The sequence below is a fragment of the Emys orbicularis genome, chromosome 7, assembly GCF_028017835.1.
Source record: "Emys orbicularis isolate rEmyOrb1 chromosome 7, rEmyOrb1.hap1, whole genome shotgun sequence".
Lineage (NCBI taxonomy): Eukaryota > Metazoa > Chordata > Testudines > Emydidae > Emys > Emys orbicularis.
The window spans coordinates 59064595-59086282 of NC_088689.1; the positions used below are offsets into that span (position 1 = coordinate 59064595).

The 21688-nt window shown below is 44.4% G+C and overlaps 1 protein-coding gene across 1 annotated transcript in view; it reads left to right on the plus strand.

The window, feature by feature from the left end:
* LOC135881239 (rap1 GTPase-GDP dissociation stimulator 1-like) overlaps positions 1 to 21242 on the plus strand; it is a 36900-nt gene extending 15658 nt beyond the window's left edge. The window contains exons 8-13 of the mRNA XM_065407815.1: positions 5438 to 5572; positions 10156 to 10281; positions 16287 to 16426; positions 17565 to 17691; positions 18915 to 19043; positions 21091 to 21242. Coding sequence (XP_065263887.1) covers positions 5438 to 5572; positions 10156 to 10281; positions 16287 to 16426; positions 17565 to 17691; positions 18915 to 19043; positions 21091 to 21242 — 809 coding nt within the window. The remainder of the gene's footprint in view (positions 1 to 5437; positions 5573 to 10155; positions 10282 to 16286; positions 16427 to 17564; positions 17692 to 18914; positions 19044 to 21090) is intronic.
* Positions 21243 to 21688: the final 446 nt, after the last annotated feature.

Sequence of the window (21688 nt, forward strand, 5' to 3'; positions counted from 1 at the left end):
CTCAGCCTGCAGCACCAAATGGACCCTGTGAGGAAAGCAGGTTTTTCTGGTGTTCCACTTTTCCAGTTGTCACCAAAACAGATAGACTTACTGATACCTGGAACTTTCCCTGAAACTAGAAATTAAGCAGGAGTAGTCTTGAAAAGTTCTCAAAATGCCATTGAGTGGACCATTAGGCCTCATTTCACTCAGTCACTTGCTATTACTAGAGGGTTGAACGCTTTGCTTCTGTTGGTCAAGGTCATTGCACATACTAGAGGCTTCATGCAACCTTCCCCTTCTGCTCCTATTTTAGGGACTCCATGCATCTCACCCACTCTCTCCTCCCCTGATGCCAGGGGCTCTGTGTGAACCCCACTTCCCCTTCATTCTGATGTAGGATAAAACTTTCAAAATCACCAAGTGATGCAGGTTCCTAAGTGTGTAAGGCCCATTTCCAAAAGAGACTTACTTGCTCTGGAACCTTTTACCCATAGTCATTTCAGAAGAAAAATTGAGTGGCTTGAAATTAGGGATGAAATTTCAAGGGAGACCATTTTGTCATCCTATGTACCCTCAGTATAAAGAAAGCAACAGTGATTGCTAAGGACTATAAGCAGAGGAACATAAAGTGGCATTGCCTATAGGATAGGAAATGAACTGCACTTATATTGATAGCACTGTTAAAAGGACATGGTTTAGAGGCACCTTGAGTCTAACAGCTAGGCCTTGGACACTGCCGTCCATAGAAAAACTCTCAGTTAACATAGTGGGGCTTTTATAACCCAACTCAAAGCCAGATGAATTCCTACATTTTGTGGGTCATCATAATAAAATATTTGATCAGTTCTACTGGAAGAGCTAATGGAGCTGCCCAGTCATTTTAACAAATGACACAGCCCCATCCTTAACTCTTTTTCTGTTCTCACACACACCCACACACACAGGCTTGAGTTCTTGATTGCATTTTACCTAGCAGTGAATATTGTACATTATTGCTCATTGGAAATGTCCTCTATGCCTTTAAAAACTTGCTAACATCGATTTAATATGTTTGGCTGAATGACTTTTTATTTTAATTCCTTCTCCCCCTGTGCCATCCCCTCGACCCCCCACATTAGACATTCTGGATAGAAGAAGTGAATAATCCCTGTCTGGCCTCAGTCTGTGCTGCTGATGTATGCACAGACTTTAATCTAAGTAAAGAAATCCTGTGACTATCTGATTGCAGTGCTAAGGGACCTCTGATGAGGCAGGGAAAAAAGATGACAGCTTTTGCAGCTGAGAAAATAGCTGTTCCTAGCCAGTTTTAACTGTGAGCCATTAAATTGAAGGCGCATGCAAGGCTGCCACCATACAGGCAAAAATCCACAGAAAGAAAGAGCCACTTGGGAGCTTTGCAACAGTCAAAGAAAGCTGGCCACTAAAGGGATTGTGGCTGTTTGCATATTACTAGAGGAGGAAGGGTATTGTCATTCTCTCTCTCTCTCTAGTTCAGTGGAAGTGAGACTATTTCAGTATAGACTTGAGCCTATTAAAAAACCTCACACTACATATTTTACCTGTAACATTCTGTCAAACAAAACCCTTGACTTATTTCCAGAAAGGATACATGGCCACCCAAAGGGACTTGTGAATTTTCTCAGGCCTCTGATCTCAAAATACCCAGGATCTTGCAGGGGAGCATGTCTGAGAAATCACAGACAAAATGTCACCATTAAAAGCTGCATTAATGAATGGAAATTGAAAGATTTTTCTTGAATAAAATTTGCAAAATCAGAAGGAATGTCAGTTTTCACAAGTACACGTTTAAATGTCACAAGTATTTGACAAGTTTCAACTGAGATATGTAACAAAGGAAAAAGCATAGTTTAGCTGAAATGCAATGGTAATGATGATGCTAGAGACACACATCAAAAAGGAACCTATGAAAAGAACCTTGCATCCCTCAGCACAGATCAGGAAGAGATAGATATTGCAGCAGAAAAGGCATTGAACAATTCTATGGTTTAGAACAGGGGTGGGCAAACTTTTTGGCCCGAGGGCCACATCTGGGTATGGAACTTGTATGGTGGGCCATGAATGCTCAAGAAATTGGGGGTTGGGGTGTGGGAGGGGGTGAGGGCTCTGGCTGGGGGTGCAGGCTCTGGGGTAGGGCCAAAAATTAGGAGTTCAGGGTGCGGGAGAGGGCTCTGGGCTGGAGCAGGGGGTTAGGGTACAGGGAGGGGGTGAGGGCTCTGGGGTGGGGCTGGGGATGAGGGGTTGGGGGTGCAGGATGGTGTTCCGGGCTGGGACCAAGGGCTTCAGAGGGCAGGAGGGGGATCAGAACTGGAGCAGGGGGTTGGGGTGCAGGAGGGGGTCAGGGGTGCAGGCTCCGGGCAGTGCTTCCCTTAAGCAGCTCCCAGAAGCAGAGGCATGTCCTCCCTCCAGCTCCTACATGTAGGGGCAGCCAGGCAGCTCTGCGCACCGTCCCATACACAGGCACCGCACCTGCAGCTCCCATTGGCCATGATTCCAGGCCAATGGGAGCTACGGGGGCAGCACTTGGGGCGGGGCAGCATGCGGAGCCCCCTGGCTGTCCTTATGTGTAGGAGCTGGAGGGGGGACATGCTGCTGCTTCCGGGAGCTGCGCAGCACCACAGCATGTACAGAGCAAAATAGGGGGCACTCAGAGCCCCTGGCAGGGGAGGAGAGAGTGGGTGGGATGCATGGAGTCCCTAAAATAGGAGCAGGAGGGAAAGGTTGCATGAAGCCTCTAGTATGTTCGGATGCGGCCCCCAGGCTGTAGTTTGCCTACCCTGGTTTAGAAGCAGTTAAATAAGGTCAATCAGTTGCAGGGAGATAAATTCTGAACAAAAAAATCAGTTGAAATAATTGTGTTGACTGTATAATGGATTTAAATCAGGGGTGGGCAAACTACGGTCCGGGGGCCGCATCTGGCCCTCCAGCCTGTTTAAACCAGCCCTCAAGCTCCTGGGGAGGGGGGTCTGGGGTTTGCCCTGCTTCTGCGCTCCAGCTGGGGAGCGGAGTCCAAGGCTGCTCCACACGCTCATGCTGAATCTCCCGCAAGCAGCGGCATGTCCCCTCTCCAGCTCCTACACTTAGGGGCAGCGTGCACTGCCCCTGCCGCAAGCGTCACCCCCGCAGCTCCCATTGGCTGGGAACTGCAGCTAATAGGAGCTGCAGGGGCGGTGCCTGCAGTCGGGGCAGCGCGCAGAGCCACCTGGCCACACCTCTGCATAGGAGCCGGAGGGGGAACATGCCACTGCTTCCAGGAGCTGCTTCAGGTAAGCGCTGCCCAGAGCCTGCACCCTGACCCCCTCCCATGCCCCAACCCCCTGCCCCAGCCTGGAGCCCCTCCCGCACCCTGAACTCCTCATTTCTGGCCCCACTCCAGAATTTGCACCCCTAGCCAGAGCCCTCATGCCCCTCTTGCCCCCAACCCCCTGCCACAGCCCTGAACCCCCTCCTGCCCTCTGAACCCCTTGGTCCCAGCCTGGAGCACATCCTACACCCCAAATCCCTCATCCCCAGCCTCACCCCAGAGCCTGCACCCCCAGCTGGAGCCTTTCCCCTCCCCCCGCCATGCACCCCAACCCCCAGCCCAGAGCCCCCTCCCACACCGTGAACTCCTCATTTCTGGCCCCACCCCAGAGCCCACACCCCCAGCCAGAGCCCTCATCTCCTCCCACACCCCAACCCCAATTTCGTGAGCATTCATAGGCTGCCATACAATTTTCATACCAAAAAGTTTGCCCAGCCCTGATTTAAACCCTCTTTTAGAGCCAGATCCTCATCTGGTATAGCGCCATTGAAGTGAATGGAACTTCACAGATTTATACCAGCCTGTGATATGCAGTACTCAGTTCTCTTTCCCATATTTTACCAATCTGAGTTTACATTAAAATGGGGTAGGGTTGGAAGCATTGCCCTGACTATAGTGAAGTTCAACCACTAATACCAGAAATGCCTTTTTTCCTCTGGGCCAATAATTATACTAGTGAAAATTATTTGCTCTTTAGCTGTATAGGCACCCTACTGCACCAAAGGGCATGTAACTCCACAACACTTTCTTGGGGAAGGATATCCTGGACACACAGGAATTAAGGGAAGACATGGATTAAGAAAAATTAGAACAAGAAGGATCTAAAGGAAAGTTTCCCTGAGAGCACAACTTCATGTCTTTCTTCTGTAGGAGGCTGCAGAAGCTCTGATAACAAAAGGGTTCTTAGAAATAAAAGATATATGTAGCAGGGTTTCAGGCCAAAGAGGGGCTAGCCCTTGCTGGGCCAGTGCGGGGTTAGGGTAGGGGACATGAGCCTGCCTTACTCCACTGGGTCCCAACCCAGAGCCATGTGGAACCAGCCTTCCTGGTTTCAGGTTCCCATATCAGCAAATGCATTCCCTGGGCCACTACCTATCCTTGGTTCCGAATCCTGTAGTCCCTCAAAGGCTAGTGGCTTCCTGTCTCCCTCATCCTATGTCGTAAACCAGAGTGCCACAGTGGATTCAGCATGTTTGGCCTCTTCAGGCAGGAGCCTGTAGCACACATCTGCTCTCCTCAGTCAGCCCAGAGTAAGCTAAGCTGCTTCCTTTTATATGCTCCCTCCACCGGGAGCATGCCCAGCAAGGACAAGAGGGCATGGCCTCCCAGGCCCAGCGTGTGTGGTTAACCCTTGCTGAGCCAGTGCAGAGTTGGTACACCCCGTTGCAGTGTAATACACAGAAAACAAAGACAGAAGAGTTTCATGATAGGTACATCACTAAGGAGGGTATTTTGGAGAACGTGCAATACAAAGCAGGGATTTCTTGGGACTGATTATTTTGCTCCGACTCTCACCAGTGTTAAACAGGTAACTAGTGTAATAAATGCAAGATCAGAATTCGGTCCCTTACACTGAAGAGGCTAAAGTAACTATGGAACCAATTCGCCTCTCACACCTGTTAATTAGCAGTAATTCCACTGAAGTTGGTGGAGTTATAGCGGTGTAAAATCAGTGTAAGTGAGATCAGATTCACACTTGATGGGCCAGATCCTCAGTCCCCCAAGATCTCTTGGTGCCTCTAAAGTGGCACTGAATGACATTAAAGCTGCCCTAATGAGGCAGCAAATGATTCTACCATCATGGAATTGGGGCTTGTTGGAGGGTAAACTGGGGCCTACAGGCAGTGAGTCCAAAGCCCTAGCAGACCATTTTAGCTGGCATAAGTTAACTTGCACTGGAAGCAAGCTCAGGGCAGGTGTAAAGGTAACTTAAGGTCACCTTTGCTGAGCATGAGGGCAAGTTCTGTGCAGCTGAGGATTGCTATTGCTCTTGCTAAAAGGTGATCCCTGTTGAACCACAAAACATCCAGGCCAATAGTTTCTGGTGTTCCCCAGTGGAACACTGCTGGGCATAACAACTATCACTGTGGCTCATCTCTCCTCCTGAATGCTTGTTTTCCCCTCTTTCTTAAGATGGCAACTGCGTACGGATGGTGCAGCTGGGAGTGGTACTTCAGCTTTTGGACCTTTTAGAGCAACACGTGGACAGTGGGGACGTTTCTGTTCAACATGCTGCACTGAGTGCCCTTCGAAACCTTGCTATCCCAGGTACAGAGCTGGTAGACAATCTCCTATCCATAAACAACTGGTGTCCATGGAGGGACAGGTCAATACCTAGTGTAGATCCACTGAAGTCAGATTCTGTGCATTTTCAGATTCTGACAGGTATCTGAGCTTTTTTTCCTGCAAAATAATTCATGCATGTGAATAACTGACTGGGACTACTCATGTGCAGAAAGTTAAGGAGCTTGAAATTATTCACAGGGATCTTATTAATCACTACTGAAATGGCTTAACATTGCACACAAACATATATGACAGGAAATGAAGAACAGTAGATACACTTTAAGCAGTGTAGGAGGCAGGAAGGAATTATATCACATTATATCTTCAAGGGATTTTAAAAACTGCTCCTCTCCTTCTTTGAAACCAATACTAATTTAGAATGAGTTAAAATTTGACCTATATGTTGCACTGTAGAGTTTCTGCTCTTGAGATCATTAATAAATACGTCAGGACATTGGTTCTATGCATCATCTCATGTCAAATGCAGCTCTGCTGTCTGGGAGTGCAACTGAGAGCAGGAATTAATTTGTCTGAACACTTCTAACAGTACAGTGCCACCCAAAATGATGTTGGGGCATTGATTTAGCACTGGCTCAGAGGAAAAAGTGCCAACTCCAGAGCCACCAATACTGTACTACTATCTGCAGCAACAGGGTGTTCTTGGAGGTCCCCTCTCTCAATGCTAAACTGACCAGGTTGTTTAACTTGTCTGAGCACAAAATTGTGACTTTCTATGATAAAAATGTCCAAGAGTTTGTCAAAATAAAGCAAAATTAGTCCCATGGAATATAGTTGTATCCTTCTCCTATTGACTAGTAGCTAGATCTTGTGCCTCTTCTTCACTGCCTCCTTTTAATATTTGGTAAATGGTCTCTCTCTGAAGAAAACATGTTTAATTTCAGAAGTTCATTTCTCTCAATACTCATATTTAAAGTTGGGTACCCTGCCGAACTGGGCGGGGCCTGTGTGTTGATTAAACTAGAGAAGGGGTCGGCAACATTCGGCACGCGGCTCGCCAGGGTAAGCACCCTGGCGGGCCGGGCCAGTTTTATTTACCTGCTGACGCGGCAGGTTCGGCCGATCGCGGCCCCCACTGGCCGCGGTTCGCTGTCCCGGGCCAATGGGGGCGGCGGGAAGCGGCGCGGGCGAGCGATGTGCTGGCCACGGCTTCCCGCCGCCCCCATTGGCCCGGGACGGCGAACCGCGGCCAGTCGGGGCCGCGATCGGCCGAACCTGCCGCGTCAGCAGGTAAATAAAACTGGCCCGGCCCGCCAGGGTGCTTACCCTGGCGAGCCGCGTGCCGAACGTTGCCGACCCCTAAACTAGAGTGATAAAGTTGGCCATAATCTGTGTGTGAGTATTTTTTTTTTAATTGCAATGTACTTCATAGCACAGTCCCTGTCAATTGTTCTAAACTGGTGATATTCATTTGAAAGGTGAAGAGGAGAAATTTTCTAAAATTTTCTAATGCAACATCTTGCATAAATCAGCATATATGTGCGTGTGTGTGTGTGTGTGTGTGTTAGTGGATACAGCCCAACATACAGGTGTTTCTTGGTGCTAAAAGCGTACAACAATTTTATGGCATATTTAACTAGAGCTGTTTTTAATCAAAATCAAAGTGTTTAAAAATGTTTCTGACAATTTTGTTAAGAAAAAAATAAAATGAAGCTTTTCAATAATGTTGAAACACCCCATTTTGACATTCTTGGAACTCACTGTTTCAGTTTTTGAAACAACTTTCCAAAACAAATTTTTACAAGTTTTAAAGTATCAAAAATCCAAATTAAATGTTTTGATAAAAATACTGTTTTGGGAAATTTCATTATTTGCTTTTGATCAATTTTGGAACAGATTTTTTTTTAAATAATGGAATTTCCCATAAAATGGAAAATCCAGTTCCACCCAGATATATTTTAAACCATATTTCCTTCATTTAAGAACAATCTGGCATTGCATGACAAATATAGCTATTACTGCAAAGTAGCTTTAGTTACAAGTGCATAACAGGGTCAAGTGCACAAGATGTCCATGCTATGCAGGCATATAAATCCCAGACAAGTCATATACCTACCCTCCTACATGGAAGCTCTTACGTTGGGGTGCAGGAGCACAGAGAAGGATGAATGTTTAAAGCAAAGAAAGGTGCTTTATTAGTCATAACCTGGAAGTAACAGATGGTTGAGCACTACTTCCCATTTCAGGGAAGCCTTCTAGCACAGAAATGCTGAGATAATACCCATGCTTATATACAGCAAAAATTAATAAGCTATTCTACAGACATCACATTCTACTGATGGTCTGACTGTGCCTTTGCACGTGAACTAACCTAAAGTTTCTGCTCTCCAATTCCTGGAGCTCCTTAGCGCTGACCTTCCACTGTCTCTCTGCTTGACTTTAACCAGGAACCTGTTCCCTTCCGTGGCTAAGCCTTAGGATCATGTGCACAGGCCCTGGTTTGGCAATGACAGTACTTATCCTGCATCTGCTTTTTAAAAAGCTGTTTCCCAGGATCTTGTGGCACCTTTCCTCACTGCTGCACTACATACAGTAGCACAAGGCGGACTCTTTACAAGCAAACAGTCTGACCTTGGAATACAAAACACTGCTGCTACAGTCTCTGGGAGGAAATTTAACAGCTGTTTAACAGTGCAGAGCAATACTACACAACACTTTAAGCCAGGAAGGGGGAAATAATACCTTATCCAGCTGAAACAGTGAGGGTAATTTAGGTAGGCAGGATGTAATTACATACATTAGAATGTAGGGTGAGATTTTCAAAACTTCAAAAACTCTAATTGACTTTATTCTTGTACTATGTGCTGTGGGATCTTTAATGATCACAAGGAGCGAGGATATTGATTAATCTCTCATCTGAAAGATAGCTCTTCCAGTGCTCAGTTCTCCTTAACAGCAGTCTGTGACATTGGTATGATACAAACTCAAGAGGAAGAACCCCCTCCAGTGAATCCCCAATCCCACTTTCTGTAGTATAGTACCTAAATGTTTCTTGGAGATTTCTTAACCAAGCAGTGAATGACCCAGACCTTGCATAGTTTATAGGATCTATCAAGATGTAGTTTAATTCCTCCTGTATCCTTCCTTGCTAGGATAGACCAAATGCCAGCCAATCTTAATGGCTTGTGTGGTTGTACTTTAATGTGTTGAACTATGTGTTATCAGATATTTGTGCATTGATCATGAGTCTAATTTAATTTTGGTAATCTTCGTTGTTCAAATATCTATTACAAACATATCATGATCTTGTGAAGTGTGAATTTCTTCTGGGAAACTAACAAGCTGTGCATCAGAATATGAAAAGGAAAAAAAAATCATAGATGAGGGCTATATAAAGAAATCTATCAGTTACCAGAGGCTGTATGAAAGGAACTAATGAAAGCAACTGGAGAATTTTAAAAGAAAGAAAATCCACACATTGTGATTTACTTAAAAGGAGCAGTAATGTGCAGATCACAGCACTTATAAATTCTGTGAAATCCTATTCTCATCCCAGGTCTTTGGTAGCCATCGCCACTAAAGCAAACCTCAAAATATGGAAATTATCAGCAGAGCTCCCATACTGATGACATACTCCCCTTCAGCATTAATACTGGACAGGCTACACCTTTAAAGGGGCATAAGATAAAACTGCCAGGGAATTCAAACAGAACATAAGATGGAAATCAATTAGACGTTCTAAAACTTACGGATAGGCACAAGAGGTGTTGTTAATTGATTCAAACTGAGTAATACAGAGGGGGGTTTCCTGGCGAATTCTACTACAATCAAGAGACTGGGGTTTGAGCTTGTGCTACTGGAACCAAAGGAAATTACGAACAAGGTAATTAACCGTTAGTGTCTGTTTCTCAGCATGCCTGCAAGGTCGGTAAGGGAAAGGACAGAAGGATTCTTCCCTGATGCAGTTGCCCCAGGAAAGACAAAAACATGCAGAAGGGGAGGATAAAATTACTTTGGAGAAAGTCTTTGGTAGCTGAGTTAAGCAGCATTCAGGCTTTTTCCAGAGAAGCTTCTGATCATTACCGGGAATTACTGCACTAAAGAGTGGTGCAGAGAAACAGGATTAGAAAGGGAAGGAGAGCACAGAAGCAATGGTATCAGCAACAAAAGTATCTGGTGTCTCAAATACAAAGGCACTTCACCCTCCAAACAAAAACTGAGGTCAATTATTTTTACTGCATCTCCTTTTGGATAGGGATAAACAAAGAGGACCATCTTCTGAACCCTGGCCCACATTCCAACAGGTTTGAAAAAGCAGTGAGTGAGTGAATGTGTTTTCACAAGAACACTGTTCCTGTGATATGTGTAGTTCAGTATAAGACCAAAAGGTTTAGACAATTCTGACCTTTATTTGAACCAAATTGAATCATTACAGGCTTACCCCTTGTCAGTGTTCAGTAACCACAGAAAAAGCAACTGTTACACTGTGAGTTGAATATATCTAACTTGTCTAGATACTTGTATGGTCTTCATCATTGTAGTATTTGAGCTACAAGTTCATATTCTCCAAAATGATCAAGTTCTCTCTTTCTGGTTCCATTTTCTAGTTGCTAACAAGGTTCAGATGCTGGAGGAAGGCGTAGCAGAGCGGATCCAGATGCTTTTGAGATCAGAGATGGCTCCTGTGCAGTTTAAACTTCTTGGAACACTGCGAATGTTAATAGATGGTCAAGGTAGAGAATTGCTGAGCACAGACTAATGTCACCTTGAAATGTTTTGCAAGCTACAAGTGAAAGGGAAAATACACTTTGGAAATGTGAAAAGACAATGGGCCAAATGCTTGGTAGATAACTCCACTGAGCCAGCAGAGTTAAAACAGCAGAGAATTTTGTCCAGTGTGTCAAGTCTACTAGAGCAAAAAACTCAAGCATCTTGACAGCAATAGATGAGATATGGAGAGGCCTGAACAAAGAAGTTGCAAAAATCTAAGTGAGAGATAACTAAGGCCTGAACAAGAGATTTTTAATGGAGTTACGCCAGCATAAAATTAGTATAATGGTAGGGAGAATCAGGCCAAAGATTCATAATCTGACAGTTTAAAGTGAGCGAACAGTAGAATTGGGGAATATAAAGGATTAAGATGTGGAGTGGGGGCAAAGGTTTCTAGCACTCTAAAACATTTCTGTACAGTCCTGATTCTTACAGATTTATCCTACATCCTGGCTGCATATCTTAAAAAGCCCTGAATCTCTTTTGGGCATTGTAACAGGATGATACCGTGTGCATAAATTCCATGTTTGGAAGCCCAAAGCCTACAGTTGGCTACACAGATGGGCATGAAGTATGACAACACTCATTTAATCATCTAATTGCCATTTTGAGAACCAAGATGCAGGAATGGTTGCTCAGCTTAGGCATCCAAGTTTGAAAATTGTGCTCTCCATTTACCATAATACAGTGATTCATCCTGACACAAAACAGACAATATCATGGCATGAGAAAGCAAATCCCGTGCTTTTGTGATGCAATATCTTAGTTATTTCAGCGCACATGAGCAGCTAACCTAGAACAATATTCCTCATAGACTTGTGCATCAGGTTTAAGGACCAGAACAAGAAAAAAAATCCAGAAAACTGAGTGATGCGTTCCCATTTCAGAACTGTCACATATTGCTGGCACATGCGGAGTAAGGTCTTAACTCATATAGATTCATCAGCAATGTGGGGAAAACATAGACCTGGTTTGCTACTGCCTCACATAAAGTACCACAGTTGGTTTGGCAGCAATTTGCATTCATTTTGGAAACGAATACACCAGGTACAAGGCAATGGAGAATCAGGCCTAGAATCTGTGTGATCAGTACAAAAATCTTTCATTCAATAGAAAGTTTCCATTTACATCTCACCACAGTAGATGGATGACATTACAAACTACAAGGAAGCTTAGCATAATAAAACTATTTTTCCTTCTCATGCTTTGGAGAGAGTTACTAAAATATGCAGTCTGTCATGATTATTTGAAGAATGTTAAAGGTGACAACTTCAGAGTTGAGAAGACAGGCATCAGATGATACTTTTTGGAAATTAAGAAACATTAGGATAAATCCTGAATTACAAAAAGCTAAGAGGCCGCTTCTGCTCTTGCTCACACTGGTTGTACGCCAATAAGATTCCAGTGACTTCAGTTCAATTATTTTAGATTTACATTGGTATAAGTGAGATCAGAAATTGGCCCCAATGAGACAGCAATAGCTAAAACAAGAATCCTGTTCTGAATTTGAAATAATGTAGCATGTTCTAGTGTAGAGTAGGAAAAATCTAAAATGCTACGTAAGTTTTATCCTTCCATGGTAGTAAGTGCAGAAGCTGCCCGTCTTTAATTGCCTTATGTTCTATTTACCCATGAGCCAACATTTACCTTAATTAACACCACATGAAACACTCTCATGCACATGTGTCTACTAACAAGTTCCTACTAAATTAGTTAATTGCATTATCTAGTGTAAATTCATTACTCTGACAATTGCTGGGCATGCTGATGCTGGCAGAATTGAGAAAGACATGTTTTTCTCTAATTATAGCAATCTAGATGCCTTTGTGCTTATCACAGTCAGCATCACCCCACCAAAAGAGAGGTATTTCCCAACAGTGACTCATTTCCCGAATGTATTGCTGATGGAGCCACACTGACGGATTTATGCACCTAGCTACATGGCCACAGTAGCTTTTTAAGCAATAGCTGGATGTTAGGAAGTGGGCACAATTCACACAAGGCCCACATTCCATAAATTGAAGATATAAAGATGTCTCTCCTTCTAAATGGTGTCTAATTAGACTTGGGCTTAGAGTGCTTTATTGCCAGCAGAGTCAACAGAAAGTCCAACTGGATAAGAAACTGGGTCAGACCCTCTGCCTCAAGCAAGGCTTTTAAACTGGTTTTACTTGCCAACATGGCACCTCTTAGAGGAAAGCTGTCTGGACTCTAACTGGACTGCTCTGATCTCGTGAGACAAACACAAGCAGTTTTGGCCTCGAAACCACTGCCATTCTCTCACATGAGATGACTTGCGGTGGTAAGTGAAAGTCTGTCATTCTGCTGGGTGAAGAGATCCTCACTCAGAAAAACAGTGAAAGGGGGATCTTTGGACAGGTCCAGAAGCTCTGAGAACCAGTTTTGCTGGGTTTATGCTTCCACTCTGACTTTGTCCTGTCCACCCTTCCTCAGTATTCTGGGGCTGAGAGAAAATGGAAGAAAAATATAAAATGCCCTCCCTCCCCACACCCCTAGCATGTTTTTAAGTGTGTGGATCTGGAGTAGATGCTAAAGTAATCTTATGCTCCTATTGGACCCTTTTTAGTAGGCCTGGCAAACTACAGCCTGTACCAAATGAACTCTGTTCAAGACATAAAAGGCATATTTCATGCCCAGATGAAGCAGGGAACATTGCAGGGCAAGAAGGAACATCTCTTAATCCCAGATTTCTTAGGTGTGTACAGCATGGCCCCATGGCAACCAAAAAAGTCAACCAACATTACCCTCACTCCTGAAAAGCTAAAATAAATAAATCAGTCTTTAAAGTCAACTGAATCACAAACTACAAGCTAGAGCTAAAGCTTAAACACAATAGAAAAGGACAGGTCTGTTCTATGACCACTCTGGCTGGTGCGTAGAGAGGAGTTGAGGGAGTGTGAGGGGAGGTTGGGTATCTATATCCTGTGGCTATGGGGCACAGGGGATTGTGCACCCCTCCCCAACTATTAATTACTGCACTAAATGCTTCTGTGGCCATGTGGATGGGCACTCTACTCCTACAGTGAGGCTTAGGAGAGGTGACACAAGTTGCATCTCATCTCTTGCTCCTACCTCATCTCCTAAAAATATGCATTGAAAGGACACCTCCAGGTTTAACTCTGGCATTTATTTGTGGAGTCCTAAGACCTTATCCTACAAAAGTACTGAATGCCCTCAACTTCTATTGCAGGCAATGGGGACTGAGGCACTAAACGTCTGCCTGATGGTGCTCAGACCTTCACAGGAGTGGATCCCTAGACAGCATCATATTTAGTTAGAACGAAACACTTTATATGCCTTAGTCCCCCTTTTGTCAGCACTTTTTCTTGCACTGAGTAGCACTTTCCAGATTCTAACTATTTTTAATCAGTAGCACTTTGTAACAACATGGCTTTAATTAAGTTAAATTGCAATAATGTTCCTGTGGAACTGTGTGTGTTACAACTATATGGATATCAAAGGAGTTCATCAGGATCATGCATAACCTCTCTTTTGCTGTTGTCAGAACTTTTAAGGGTTGTGGCAGCAATTTTCTTCAGAAGCACTAGGCTTCATGAGTTACTGCAGATGATTAGAGGCTCATTTTGTTATAAAGAGGATCATCAAGTGAGTTGATTCTATATGACACCCACAAAGATTAGAATTCCTGACGTCTTGGTAGCTCATGAGAAGACTCCGGTCTGATGAGGGATGGGTGAATAGGTTCAGACAAAATAAGAACCTCCTGCAAACATTGTTCAAAATTTGAATTAAGTCTGACATTAAAATGTTCTTCTGAGGTTTGAGAAAGTTTATTTAATTTTTCTCCTAAGTAACTTTGAATTTCCAGGTGCTTCTGAAGTTTTAGGTAGAACTGGTGAGGAATCTTTGAACAATTTCTCCCCCCCTCCTCCGCTCCCCCTCCCAAAAGTGCTGATTTGTCAAAACCTAAACTTTTTTTGCAAAAACATAAGTTTTGATGAAAATTTTGTCCAGAAGTTTTCTTAGGTCCTGGATGGATGGTTATAGACAAATGACATCCCACCCACTCACAGAAAAGCCAATTGCCCAGTGGTTAAGACTCTCACCTGGGATGTCACCCAGGTTCAGGTTCCTACTCTTGCCTGATTTGGAGCAGGGTCTTGAATTGGGTTTTCCACATCCCATAGGTGTGCCCTAATTACCAGTTATTGGTTATTCTGGGGTCTGGACAGACCCCAGGGTTGCCAATTTTGGTTGGACATATTCCTGGAGATTTATTCATGACAATCTTTAATTCCTGGAGTCTCCTAGACCAGTGGTTCTCAAACTTTAGCAACCCAAGGACCCCCATTTTGATTTAAATGTTTTTGTGAACCTCCAAGCCCCCCCACTTCCCTCAAGGCCCCACCCCACATCTCCTCTTACCCACCTCTTTCTGCCCCCTCCCCCCAGTGTGCCCTGTCCCAGCACCTCCTGCATACCACTGAACAGCTGAGAGAAGTTGATCAGCAGGGGCCACAGACCCCCTGGAGTGCCCTCACAGACCCCCAGAGGTCCACAGACCCCAGTTTGAGAAACGCTGTCCTAGACAAAATCCTGGAGGATTGGCAACCCTAGTTCTGGCTGTGTGTATCTCTGATTTTTTTTGCAAAAAATTTAAAGGGGCTCTATTTTGTGCCAATGCTGAAAAAAAACAAAATTTCAAAACTTCAAAATTTTGCATAAGATGGAATTGTTTTCCAGCCAGCCCTCCTTTCTTCTTGGGTGTATTATGACAGCATCCAAAAGTCATATTCTGGATACGGTCCTAGTTATATTTTAAGCTCTTTAGGGCACAGACCATCTTTTCATTTGTACAGCGACTAACACAGAGTAGTTCTAGTCCATGACTAGGACTTCTAGGCACTACCACAATACAAGTAACCATTGTGCTAGAGACATTGGACTATAGTATGAGACTGTCCCTGCTCTGAAGAGCATACAGTCAAAGTTAGGACAACACTTAAGGAGTGAGTGCAAGAAACAGTCAGAGGGAATGGGGGAAGAGAAGACAAGGGCAGCTACCTTATGCCTTCTATAAAAGGCAATGATAATAGTAATTTTCATTTCAAGGGATCTCAAAACACGAGATGTGAATTAAGTATTGCTGCAGCTCAGGCAGTAGATACAGATTAGATCTGTTTTACAGGTAGATAGACATGGGTACAGGAGCAGCAGAAACTCCCTAAAAGTGGGAGGCCCACAGATGCCTGAATCATGGCCCTGCCTCACTCCTTCCCTGAGGTCCCGCCCTCACAGTGCCCCTCCTTCCTGGGCCGGCTCCAGGTTTTTTGCTGCCCCAAGCAAAAAAAAAAAAAGGTCAGAGTGCCGCCCCTTGAAAAGGGCCGCCCCAAGCACATGCTTGGAACGCTGGTGGCTAGAGCCGGCCCTGCTTCCAAGACCTTGTGCCTCGCTTGCTCCTTTCCACCCTTTCCCTCCCGTCACTCAACCTTACAGCCAGTAAGAAGTGGGAGGGCCTCCCACTTTTTAAAGTGATGGAGCCATGACCACCCTGCCCCTCCCGTTCTATGCTGCTGCATGGATATCTTAAGTAACTGGCCCATGGTTGCACAGTAAGCCAGTAGCTAGGCCAGAAGCCCAGCTGCCATAAATCAGTGTAGCCTCATTGACTTCAATGAAGCAACCCAGTTTTACAGTAACTGGGATTTTGCCCAAGTGCCAGGAATCCTAACTCCCATTCCCCTGTTCTAACACTCAACAACTTTTTCATTTCTTGGAACTTCTTATGTCTGATTGACGTGTACTGTAGTCCCAAACAGCTTGTTTATAGAGTGTGGTACCATGCAAACCAACCAGCAGTATCCTTCAGTAGGGCAAGTGAGGACATCAGCAGAACTAGACATCTGCAAGGATTCTCTTTTAGACTGCATCCTCTGTACTACAGGCTCTGAGTAAAAACCTGGACATGCCATTCTTCTCTTTTCAGCTGACACTGCAGAGATGCTGGGACAGGACCCCCTGCTGATCAACAGACTTGTGCAATGGTGCGATGCCCAGGAGCACGCTGGTGTTCGTGGAGAAGCAAACCGATTGCTGGCATCGCTCTTGCGGCACAGCAGATCCCAAGTATGAAATTACTGGTATATATATTTTTTTTAATTGTCAGGAGTGCTTACTGCCAGGCTGGCATCCTTGTTGCTGTGCGCTTGCTGACAACACACACAGCAGCAATGCAAGCTTTTCCATACCACCCCTCCAACATGCCTCAGATGGATGGACCCCTTTCTGGGGTAGGAGAGTAGATCACCCTTCATAACCACAGTCCTTTTTGCTGACACTACCCCTAAGGGAGTCACCTAGTGCATTTGTGGTGGCTGTTTTGTGATATGGACACCTGTCAACTGGAATGGACTTAATTCACCACATTAATTTCAGACATCAGCTGGTAATAACTTTCAGTCACTTAGCAAGCTGGGCTGGATTTGAATCAGCAACCTAGAAGAGAAAAATAGGAACTGGTATTCAGTTATGGTAACTCCTCCATCAAGCATCCTAGGTACAATCATCTTTTTCAGAAAGATTTTACCATGTTCAAACATGAAACCAATATTAAAAAACAAAATAAAACACAGTTAAACAGCTGAAAAAACCCATCTGTGTCATATACCAAAATCTCTTTCAGAAATACTACTGAGTTCACTTAGGCTGCCTAGCCCTTGCTTCAGGGAGGGATGAATGTAGATTTTCTGACGACAGTATGCTGTTGATATGTTAGCAAAGGCTTTGTTGCTTATGCTAAGGCCATTCTGATTGATTATACAGAAGCCTCTCAACTGCTGCTTTATTTTGAGAGGATGTAAAATGGAGTTATAAATTTGCATAAAGTTGGATAAAGCAAAATTGAGTCACTACTAATTTAGAAGCTTTAATAATTAAAAGTTTGACCATGATGAACCACAAGAGTAAAAGAAAAAGGAAGTACCTCTAAACATTGATGTTTCAGCTAAATAAATTCAAGGTGGCTTTCAAGCTCAGGTGAATGACTAATGCAGACAAAAAATTCTCTCTTTGGCAGTGCAGGCAAAATACAACAAATGTATCCGGATTAGCACTTCAGTGATGGCAGGGGAATCATTTCCAATCGATTCAGAGACTTTCAGGGGTGAACTGTGATTTCCTTTTGTCACCTCAGTGTTATTTGTATCTCAGCTTTTGATTTGTGGTCCTTTCACCTGACCCATTTCTTTTGTTTGACTGACAACAGGAAGTGGTCAAAGCCATCCAGCAGGCACAAGGAGTGAAGCACCTGGTTTCCATGACAACAAGCGAACATGTTATCATGCAGAATGAAGCTCTGATTGCACTGGCCATAGCATCTGCAATTAATTTAGGTATCCTCCCTCCCCCAGAGCATTGGCCTGAGTACCATTTAAGATGTTGTTATTGTTATTAATACAAGTGTTTTATAGCCCTGCTAATTTGCACAGTGATTTACAGAATTTATGTAAGGTATATTCCTAGCCTTGAAAAGCTTACCGTCTATTTTACAGTCAAAAGTACAGAAGACAGAGGGACTGGGGATTACCAGTGAGAAGCAGGAACAAGGGATTTCTTGAAGAGTGTTTTGGAAGGGATTTGAAGAATAGAAGATGCTTGATAGATGAGGACAAGAAGTTATTTGATACCTGTGGGGCAGTGTGTTAGAAGGCATGAAACCAAGATCATGACAAAGGGAGAATCAGGAAGAGTAGAAAGGAAGCAAGAATTTTAAACAGGGGAAAGGAGTGTAGAGATGTTGGTGGAGTCAAAATTATATAGGGCCTTCATTCTTAAACAACAGGCAAGATGATTCAAGAAGAAAGCAATGTCAAGGTAGATAGGAAGAGGAATGTAGCAGAGGCATTTTGGATAGACTGAGAAAGTAGAAATGACAAAATAGGCTAAAGGATCCTGCAGAAGCTCTGAATGAAAGAAATGAAAATACCATCCTCATTACAATTAATAGGTTGAATTCCTAGCAGCGCTGAGCACTCATGGCTCCTGTCAGCTTCAACTGGATTTGCAGTTGCTCAGCACCTTTGAAAATGCTGCTTGATATTTATTAAGCTTGGTGCTACATATATAGGACATAAAAGACACTGTCCTGAAGATCACAGTCTAATCTGAAGAACAACAACAATTGCATTTAAGACCCAACTACAAGAAGCCAATATTAATGCTAAGCTCCATCACGGACTAAAGCCAGAAAGGAATGTAAGTCTTAGACATGCTGCCAGCATTGGTTAAGTCAGAAAAAGATCTATATACAGAAGATTAAGTCAGTTACCCATGACTATGAGAATGTGAGGGACGGCTAGTAAAGATGGATATGTATGAATTAAGCCATGATGTAGAAAATTTACTACCTATGGCTGAGCAGTTTTATGGGCCTGATACTCTGAGGTGCTGGGGGGTGCTCAGCACTTCACTGGATCAGGCCTTATATCTGCATTAAGGCAAGTCAGCCATTTTCTATCTACTTTGACAGACCTTCATTTTTCATATGCAAGTTACCTAATAAGTTTTCATTTAAAAACATTAGAATTATTTCCATGATATCTTATTTTATTTTCAGAAGTCATCAAAGATTCACTTAAGGAGTCAAGGCTAGTTCAAAGCTTACATAAGCTTCTACAAGACGAGTGCACAGGTCCCGAGGTGAAATATAATTCAATGGGCCTCCTGTGCAGCCTTCTTAATTCAGGTAATTTCACTTTGGCACTAAGAGCCCGTCCATTTCTGTTCCTGTGAAATCACAAAAACTGTGTCACTGAAGTATTTTCAACCAGTTGTGAGGTTGCATCCAAACAACAAAGTAGCAGCAGCAAGACTCGGAGGTTTATTTCTTTCTGTCAGGTAAGGACCTGACAGCAATTCTTCCTCTCGTAGGATAATATCTTTCTGTGTGAGAAGTCCACGGAGGTCATTGGGACTACTTGTGATGGAATCAAGGCAAAAGTCTAGAGGAGGGAGCAAAGTAACACTGAGACACCTTCACGCTTCCTCAGTTTTGGGGCCAGCATGCACCTGCTCCCATACACATAGCAAAATGTGTACGACAGCCTTGCAACCAATTAGCTTAAGGGGCTGTTACAGCAGCCAGATATACTGGCTCGCTGACCCCACCCCCACCTCCTAGCCATGTTGTTCCCTACACAGAGGCTAGGGAGGGGTGTGGACAAAACTACCATGCTGGCACCAGGCTGCCTAGAAATTCCTCTCCTGGGAGGAATCCCCAGCTGCCTGGTTAGCTGGCTCTAAGTCTGTTATGTGCCAATGGAGAGTCTGCCCAAATAGTTCAGATTTTTTTCTCCACATTTTTCTAAAATGGTTCAGGGGAAACCTGAAAGTGGGTTCCAGATTTTTAAATATTTTTCTTTTTGAAAACCCAAGAATTTCTAAGTTTAAAAATCTATTGCCTGGGCAGACTTTTCCATTTATTATATCCCAACAGTCCTCAGACCACCCCATGGACCCAGACTGCTGAACCATAAACCAGGTAGGTCAGATCCTCAGCTGGTATAAATCAACAAAGCTCCATTGATTTCAGTGGAGCTATGCTGGTTTACAGCAGCTGGGGATCTGACCCATAAAGATTTTTTTCAGTGGTCTATTTCATTAGCACGCTACAGACATCTTTTAACTTTGATGCTGAGAGTCAAATCTTCCTGGTATGAAATACTGAAGCAAAATATAAAGCACTCGGTGGAGGCAGGAGCATGTTTTTTGTAATACATTCTGAAAAATTATTTTATATCTAGTTCTTCTGGGAAGGTGAAGTAATAAAAGAAAAGATATTTAAACAGGGCAATTAGTTAACTTATTTGCAACTGTTAACTTCTTTACAAAAATCATCATCCCAAGTGAGACTCGTAAGACATTTGTATTTAAATAAAACATAGCGGCATTAACCTGCAAGTGCAATACAGTAACTCCTCACTTAATGCTGTAGTTATGTTCCTGAAAAATGCGACTTTAAGTGAAATGATGTTAAGCGAATCAAATTTCGCCATAAGAATTAATGTAAATAGGGGGGGTTAGGTTCCAGGGCAGCTTCCCCTACTCTGCAAGAACCAGAGGTGGGGGTTCAACCTTCAGCCTGCCCACTCCACTCCTTCCCCCAAGCCCCCATCCTTGACCCACCTCTTCTCCCCCCCCCCTCCTCCCCCTTTACTTCGCTCGCTGCGTCCTGGCTCCTCCCCCCTCCCTCCCCTCCCTTCTAAACGCCGCAAGCCAGCTGATTGCTGCAGGAGGGAGGAGGGAGGTGTGCTGAGTCCTCGCTCCTCCCCCCTCCCTCCTGCCTCCAAAATGCCCCAAGCCAGCTGATTGCCCTGGGCAGGAGGAGCGAGGACTTGGCGCGCAGGCTCCCCCTCCCTCCAGAACGCGGCAAGCCAGCTGATTGCCCCGGGCAGGAGGGAGGGGGGAGGAGCGAGGACTCGGTGCGCCTCCCCCCTCCCTCCGAAACGCCACAAGCCAGCTGATTGCTGCCGGCAGGAGGCAGGAGGGTGGGAGGCGCTGGGGGGGAGGGGGCCGTAGGGAGGCTGCGAGCTGTGGAGAAAGCAGGCAGCCAAACAACTTAAGAGTGGAGCATTGCACAACTTTAAATTTAACTGATCAGCAACGTAACAAGGAAACAACGTTAAGCGGGATGACTTTAAGTGAGGAGTTACTACAATGTAAGGACGTACAGTAACTCCTTCAGAGTATGGACTAATGCATGCCATTAAAGTTTGTGTTTGATCTCCCTTCAGGTGATTTGAAACAAGAAGTAGAAGAGGACAACTTTAAAGAAACCTTGGAAAAACTTTGTAGCCATAGCAATGCAAATGTGGTCAAGCAGGCTGTAATGACCCTCCAGATACTGAGAGATGAGAGTCAAAACACCAGCTTCGTTTCTCCATAGCCATTGGTGCTGCTTTCTCTGGCAGCTGGGGTATTTCAAGAAAATGTTATCTTTTGCCAACAGCCACCATATTTATCACGTTGAAGTCCACTAAATGCTATTAAACACAGCGCAGGCTACAGCTCTCATTGACATGTAGGGCCTCATTTTCGAAACTGTACATGCAACACTGTATATCCATTTGTACATCTAGTTTGCACCCGCACCGTGTTACTGCAGCTGCATGTACCCACAGGCAATCCAGGACCGTAGCTACACTACAGCAGGGACACCCCCTATGGCAGGGACAGGGGCAAGGAGCTGCCTCCTCCCTCCATAGAAACTGCAATAAAGATCCTTCTTCCCCTCCCCCCTCATTCCCCTCAGGCCTAGCACTAGTGGCAAGATGTGCCCTTCAGCCCTCTGGAGAGACAGGTGCAGCAAGGGGGTCCTCCTCCCCCCCAGTC